The 6698-nt window shown below is 46.3% G+C and overlaps 1 protein-coding gene across 1 annotated transcript; it reads right to left on the bottom strand.

Annotated features, from left to right (window-relative positions):
• Positions 1–2584: 2584 nt before the first annotated feature.
• SLC25A6 (solute carrier family 25 member 6) lies at positions 2585–6467 on the bottom strand. Its single transcript, XM_074858931.1, has 4 exons — positions 6291–6467; positions 4583–5069; positions 3713–3853; positions 2585–3229 (listed from the first exon to the last, which is right to left on the bottom strand). Exons 1-4 carry the CDS (start codon positions 6399–6401, stop codon positions 3072–3074), a joined length of 897 nt encoding a protein of 298 aa, XP_074715032.1. The 5' UTR covers positions 6402–6467; the 3' UTR covers positions 2585–3071.
• Between the last annotated feature and the right edge of the window lie 231 nt (positions 6468–6698).

Here is a 6698-nt window from a genome sequence, read left to right as displayed (position 1 = left end):
TATTTGTCCCATAAAAATCCACCTAAAATGGAACAGGGGAGAAGTGGAGAAAATAAGAATTTGTTCTTTTCCCTTTGTTCGGAAACACAATACATAGCAGCTAAGCCTTTCTGCAAACACCTACTGTGAAGACTTGCTTAAACCTTGCTGAGATTTTCTTTACAATGTGAGACAAGGCCTCTCATTCACAACACAGAAGAAAGTTATTTCCCATCTTCATTATGATGCTTCTTTTCTCCGAATACGATGATTTCCTATAGGATGAGAGAACTGCTTAGTAACGCTACAGTTGTTAATTTTCCCAGCTTAACATTTTTATACAGAGTATTTTCTTAAGCAGAAACTAGCTATCTAAAAATGTTTAAAATTGCCCTTCAACCTTGCAACTAGCAATACCGAACTGTCAAGAGTATGTTCAATAGACTTTATGCAAAACAGAAGTTGGGAAATAAAATGACACTTGCCAAACATAACTACTAATGCTGGGCTGCCAGTCAGCCATTTCATGAGCTCAGTACTTCCTATGCAAATGTGAACCTCTGCAATATTACTACGGACTAGCTCACACAGGTATTATTTAAATCTTAAAAAAAAAATCCAGTGTAACAGTTGTGAGAATTGGAATAAAATCTGTAATGATTTAGGAACTGGATTTTAAATGTAAGTATTTCCTCATACCAATGCATTTGCTTTGTTCCCTTCAAAGCGTGCAAGCCCCATTTCCAATGCCTTTTAAAAACAATATAGGATTTAGATGCCAGAATTTTCTTATACAAACTCCAGATCTTTTCCTGTTAAAAACATTTTTCAAAATAAATAAATTTCAACAAGTGTTTCAATAAGGCAGAAAACAAATGCTTTTTTTAAAAGTCTCATTTATTGTTTGCCTCATGTTCCCACACTGCATAATCACACATTGAAAATTGCTGCTGCATGACTAAGGGAAGCCATAAACTAAAAAAAAAAAAAAAAAAAGAACACCAAGTAGTACATGCTGAACACACAGCATAGGTAAATTGCAGTTCCACTTAAAAACACACCTACACTTGCATTGATTTATTTTCCTATTTCTTCTGGTTAAAACCTAGTTCTGGAGAGACGGGGGAGGTAGGGTGAAAAACATCCTCCCCCTTTCAGGGGCTGCTCGAGTAACGGTCATGTTTGATTCTTCCTCACAAAGCGTGGGCCCCCATACACTTACTGTGAGGTTATGTGAGGTATCCTATCATCATTATCTCTACCTTTCAAGCCACTCATGTAGAAAAGAGACCTAAGCAATTATGTAGACAAAAACTCTCCCCCCGCCCCCCTCAAATCAATGTAATTCTATCTGCAACAGCAAGTTGATTGGCAAGGTCAACATCAAGTGACCTGCCCGCACCACAAAGGGAGCTACCATTACCGAACAGGATAAAACCACTTGCAGTAGGTACATAAAGTTTGCTATTAGCCTGTGTACAAAGTAGCTGTGCAATGTACTTACGTTCACATTCAGATGTTGAAAGCAGTGCTTGTGCAACAGTGAAAGGAAAAAGGTAAATTATGTTTGAGAGGAAGATAATAATCAGCCAAAGCCAAGCAGTTAATTTAAATACTTCATCTTGAATAGCAACCTCAGAAGGCACACAAAAGAACTCAAGACAGCTCAGTCAGCCTTCAGTGACTCATACAGCAACACAGTTTCCTTCTCAAGATATAGGGAGAGTTCTTAAAAACCATGATCGGAAGATGAACACCTTGTTTTCCTTTACTGGTCTCCCTACCATGTCTTTGCAGATTACAAAATACAAAAGTAAGATTACATATATATGAAGAACAGCACAGAGATATTACATTATCTCAAATAGCAGTATGAGAAATTATTCAGTCTGATTTTGGTCTTCTCACAATCAATCACTTCATATTGAAGGCTGACCTACCTTGATCTGTATTTTACAGCTACACAGAAGCACACATATTCCTCCTCACACGCCCCATCAGTCTCACCTCTTAGAACGAACCTCATTTCAGATTAAATTCACCTTCCACAGAGGTACTGACCACTGCTACAGATCAGGCCAAACAGTAACTTGAATCAGCATTTCCAAACAGCAGCAACAATACAATACATAAGTTACTCAGAAGTTGAAGGCATTTACCAGGTTCCTGGGTTTTTGCATGAATGCCATGTTGCTTTCTACATTAATTTTTAAAAAAATTATTTCATTTTAAGCTGTTTTACCAAGGGCAAGAGTATTACTTTTGGACTGTCTTTCGGACTTTGGGTTCTCCTAGCACTACAACAGAAAAAAAACCACATATTAAGTGAGATGAAAAGTTCCAAATCAATTTCTAAGAATCATGCAAAAAGCCACTTGCAGCAGCCCATCATACACTATCAGGCACAAAGAATGGGAGTGGTTTCTATTAGTATAGCCCATGCTTCCCCAACCCCCCCAAGTTCTCACATTCAATTTTTTTTTTTTTAAAAAAATCAAGCTTATTCTGTTACAGAGTGCAGTGTATCAGAGGAACCATTATCTGAAACAAGTTTTCAAACAAAAGAGGCTTTCCCAAAGCTTTTATATAATAATTTCAACACAGACAGAGTAAGTATGTTTATTGTTTTACAGCAGAATGCCCCAATTTAAGAACAAAATTGCTAGATGTTCAGCTGTGCAAAATGGTACATAGTGCTTCAATACAAGTGGAAAAGAACATGATTTGTTAGCAAGTACTTTCAAATACAATTTTATGGTCCTAGAAGATAGGACTTGAAACCAGGGACTGATCCACAGGCAAACAATTCTTTCTGCCTAAATTGGACCCAGCCAGTTTGGACCCAGAACCAACGCCACTCATTCCTCATTGCTGGAAAAGAAAAACCACTACACTGAATTGCCAGATTCAGTGTCTTCATGCATGTTACTGAGAAATGGATCAGTCCTCTGTGTCAGTTTCTAGCCCCATCTACAAATATCATCTGGCTCCGATAAATAAGACTCACAGGAATTTCTTGAAGGTCAATGGTCCATAATGGTAGTTATTCTACGTGATCTGCTCGACTTGATTTCCAATTCTAGTTAGGCTGTTTAAATGACTTTCTTGAATTCATCATACAGCACAAGCACAAAAGCACCCCCCATGCCTCTGAGAACATTTGACCATGCACCCTTGAAGAACGCCTTTCCTCCCTCATCCCTTGCAATCTTCCGCCAGCAGTCAATTGTTCCAGAGTACATGATATCAGCTGTAGAAAAAGAGCAAAGAGTAATTTAACTCCTGTAATTGTATCCAAGATGTTTTTAACAACTGCCCTGTCTCACTCCTCTAGCTACTCCGTGATGTCCCAAACCACATTTTAAGACTGTAACACAATACTCAGTAGTTCAGGCAATAGAAACGCTTCCTATCTGCCTGGCTAGTTACTAAAAGCCAAGTCACAAAAAATGTTAAGCCTTCTTTTTGGCAATTATACTGTCCCCTAATTGCCTTCAGTTAATCTGTCATTGCAAACAGGCAGTCTGTTTGTCCCTCTTCTGTTCTGTGAAGAAAAGTCCTCAGCATAATTCCTGACAAACACAAGTTGAGCCCTACTGCATTTCCTCATATCATTTAAATGTTATATAGTTTAAATCAGATTTATGGAACAAGGAACTGGACGTGCTGAGGGATGACTATTGTGAAAAAAGAAGTCCATCTTATTAAAGAACTGCACAAACGAACAGTCTACCTCCTTTGCGTCCTGACTGCATCATCATTCTACGCCGCACTGTATCAAAAGGATAGGAGACCACACCAGCCACAGCAGTCACCGTCTGGGCAATCATCCAACTGATAACAATATGAGTATTTCTGGGGTCCGGGAGCATGCCTGCAATGAAAAAAGTAATTAGCTTTTTATCTTGTACATCCTCCTCCCATTCACTCACTGTATGACAGCTACTTTACTAGACAAACTTTGTAAAGCCATACTTTGAAATTACAACAAGAGATTTGGTAAACTTTAAACATGCTAAAGCAATATAAAAAACATTTAAGGAAATTCAGGACTTTCTTCTCAGTAAAGAAAACAGGTAACATTTAAGCACCAGGATTCTTTCAGATTGGCATAAGAAGAAATCTTAACTATTCCTTTTAGAAATGAAAGTCACTAAACTAAGTCACCGTCCCTGTGAATTACGTTAGACTATAACCTCGTATCAATGACCTCTATGCCCAAATGTCAAGCTTAACAAACAAGTGCTTTGCAAAAGCACCACCCAATACCATTCTGCTAAACACACTTGAATTGGTCCAATATAACAACAGTAACACACAGAATAGAAAAGAACTTATAAATGTGTATGGTTACCAGCACGCTTTGCTGACATTAGGAGACTCCTTTAAGTACATAACCAGGAGCACTTTAAAGTAGCCTGCTACCACAAACACATGCTCAAGTTTTGTCCTGAACACTGCAGTGTCACTGATGTTGGCACCGATATGCCCTTCCACCTCCACGCTCACATAGTTACTAGACAGACACAGAGTAACATCTAAGAATGGCCACAGACAATACAATTCTGAAAACAGGTTTATCAGATCCCCTCTGAAATGTTACCTTTTGCTGTATCATAGATCCCAAAGTAGGCAGCTCTATAGATGATGATGCCTTGCACAGAGACATTGAACCCCTGATACAAGCCACGCAGACCATCAGACTTGGTGATTTTGACTAGACAGTCCCCAAGACCAGAGAATTCTCTGTCTGCACCAGCTTTTCCAACATCAGCAGCCAAACGGGTTCTTGCAAAATCCAAGGGGTAGACAAAGCAGAGGGAAGTGGCTCCAGCTGCACCACCAGAAGCCAGGTTGCCAGCAAAATATCTCCAGAATTGAGTGTGCTTGTCTACACCTCCCAAGAACACCTGCTTATACTTATCCTTGAAGGCAAAGTTGAGAGCTTGAGTTGGGAAGTATCTGATGACATTTGCCAAGTTTCCTCGCCAGAAAGACAGCACTCCTTGTTCCTTTGGAATACGCACTACACAATCGATGATACCCTTGTACTGCTTATCAGCGGCAATTTGCTTACTTGCATGTTGTACCTGCAAATAAAAATATGTATTTTGACTGTATGTCTTGACAGGCCTGCACTACAGCTGGGCTTCTACTATAAAACAAAGAGTTGTTAAGTCTGAATGCCTGATGACTGTTGTACACAGAGATTAAGCCTCTGTTAACCATGATAAACCAGATGCAACAGCAAACTTCCAAGCAAAAAAAAGAAGAAAAGCTCCTAGGTTAGTCTGAATCTTAAGACTAAGAAGACCTGTCATGTATTCATATTTTGGTGAAGACCAAAGAACTCGAGCATTAACGAGTTAACTCTCAAGAATTAAAAGTTTAGGTTTTACGGTCACATAAGACCAGAAATTGTATGTGAAGAAGAACCACTGATAGGGGAGATCTTGTACAATCCTAAGAACCAGAAAAAGGCTTCAAATTGCTTCTCAGCTTCTTCAGAGCTCAGGGCTTGCCAAGACAACAAGGGCCAGCCGTGAGGTACAATGGCAACCACCGGACAAGTACGTGAGGTCTGGGACTACCTAGAGCCGGCTGCCCTCACTGACGGGGGCGGCCTGCAGGCGAGGGGGCGCCTGAACGAGCCGCACGGCGCCGACACGACTTCCAGCCGGCGGGAGGGGGGGAAGCGGCGGAGAGGAGGCCGACAGCCCCGGCGGCCCCCTCGCCCCCCGCGGCGAGGCCGGGGCCGCGACCGCCGCGAAGGTCACGCGAGTCACCTTGGGGCGGCGGGCCGCCGCGCGCCCCGCCCCGCCCGCGGGGGTCACGCTAGGCCCCACGCGCCGCCGGCAAGCCCGGCCCCGCCCCGCGCGCGCGGCGGGCCAATGCGCTCCCCGGCCGCACCGTCACGTGAAGGTCACCAAGATGGCGGCGCGCTGCCGCCCTCCCCCCCGCTTCGCCCTCTGCGCGCTCGGCGGCAGGAGCGGGACAGGAGGAAGTGACACTGGGAACCGCCCCCACGCCCCTCCTTCCCCCCTCCCCCAGCCCGCCCCCGCCGCATCGCCGCGCCCGGCATAGCGGAACCGGCTTCCCCGCCGCCGCGGGCACCCACCGCCCACGTGACCTCCCCGCCGGGCCGTCGCCTCGCGAGTGCCCTTTGTTCCGCGGGACGGGGGAGGGGGCGGCGCCCGCCCTCCGCCCCCCGCCCGGCCCGGCCCGCGCGGGCCTCGGCGGGCGCCTGCGGGGTGGAAGGTGACGGGCTGCCCCCGCTCCCCACTGCCGCCGGGCTCGGCCGCGCCGCTGACCTGAAGCAAGAGCTTGACCCGCTCGATGGGCGCCACCGCGGTCTTGCTGATGGCAGCGGCGACGCCGCCCGCCAGAAAGTCCTTGAGGAAGGAGATGGCCTGGTCCGCCATGTTCGCGCCGCGCCGGAGCCGCCGGGGAAGACACGCCGCTGCCGCTCAAGCCGAAAGGGCGGGATCGCCGCCGCGCATGAGCTAAATGCCGGGCCCCGCCGGCCCCGCCCCCCGGCGCCCCATTGGCCGCTCCGCCCCGGGGGCGTGGCCTCGCCGCCCGGGGCGGGAGGGGCCGGGTCGCCTCAGGGCGGCGGTGACGGCGGGCGGCGGCGACGGCGGGCGGCGGCCACCGCCTCCCCCGCGCGCCGGGCGGAGCGGTGCCGCCCCCTCCCCCCGCCCACCACCGCCCTGCGGCGC

Source organism: Strix uralensis, chromosome 2 (genome assembly GCF_047716275.1).
Source record: "Strix uralensis isolate ZFMK-TIS-50842 chromosome 2, bStrUra1, whole genome shotgun sequence".
Lineage (NCBI taxonomy): Eukaryota > Metazoa > Chordata > Aves > Strigiformes > Strigidae > Strix > Strix uralensis.
The sequence above is the reverse complement of the archived record's forward strand: the minus strand, read 5'-3'. Positions and strand labels throughout refer to the sequence as shown.

Coding starts and splice junctions, on each gene's coding strand:
- SLC25A6 (XM_074858931.1), bottom strand. CDS start 6,401: ATGGCGGACCAGGCCATCTCCTTCCTCAAGGACTTTCTGGCGGGCGGC. Junction 5,070..6,290: donor GGGTCAAGCTCTTGCTTCAG/GTCAGCGGCGCG, acceptor TTTTATTTGCAG/GTACAACATGCAAGTAAGCA. Junction 3,230..3,712: donor GCAGTCAGGACGCAAAGGAG/GTAGACTGTTCG, acceptor CTTTTTCTACAG/CTGATATCATGTACTCTGGA.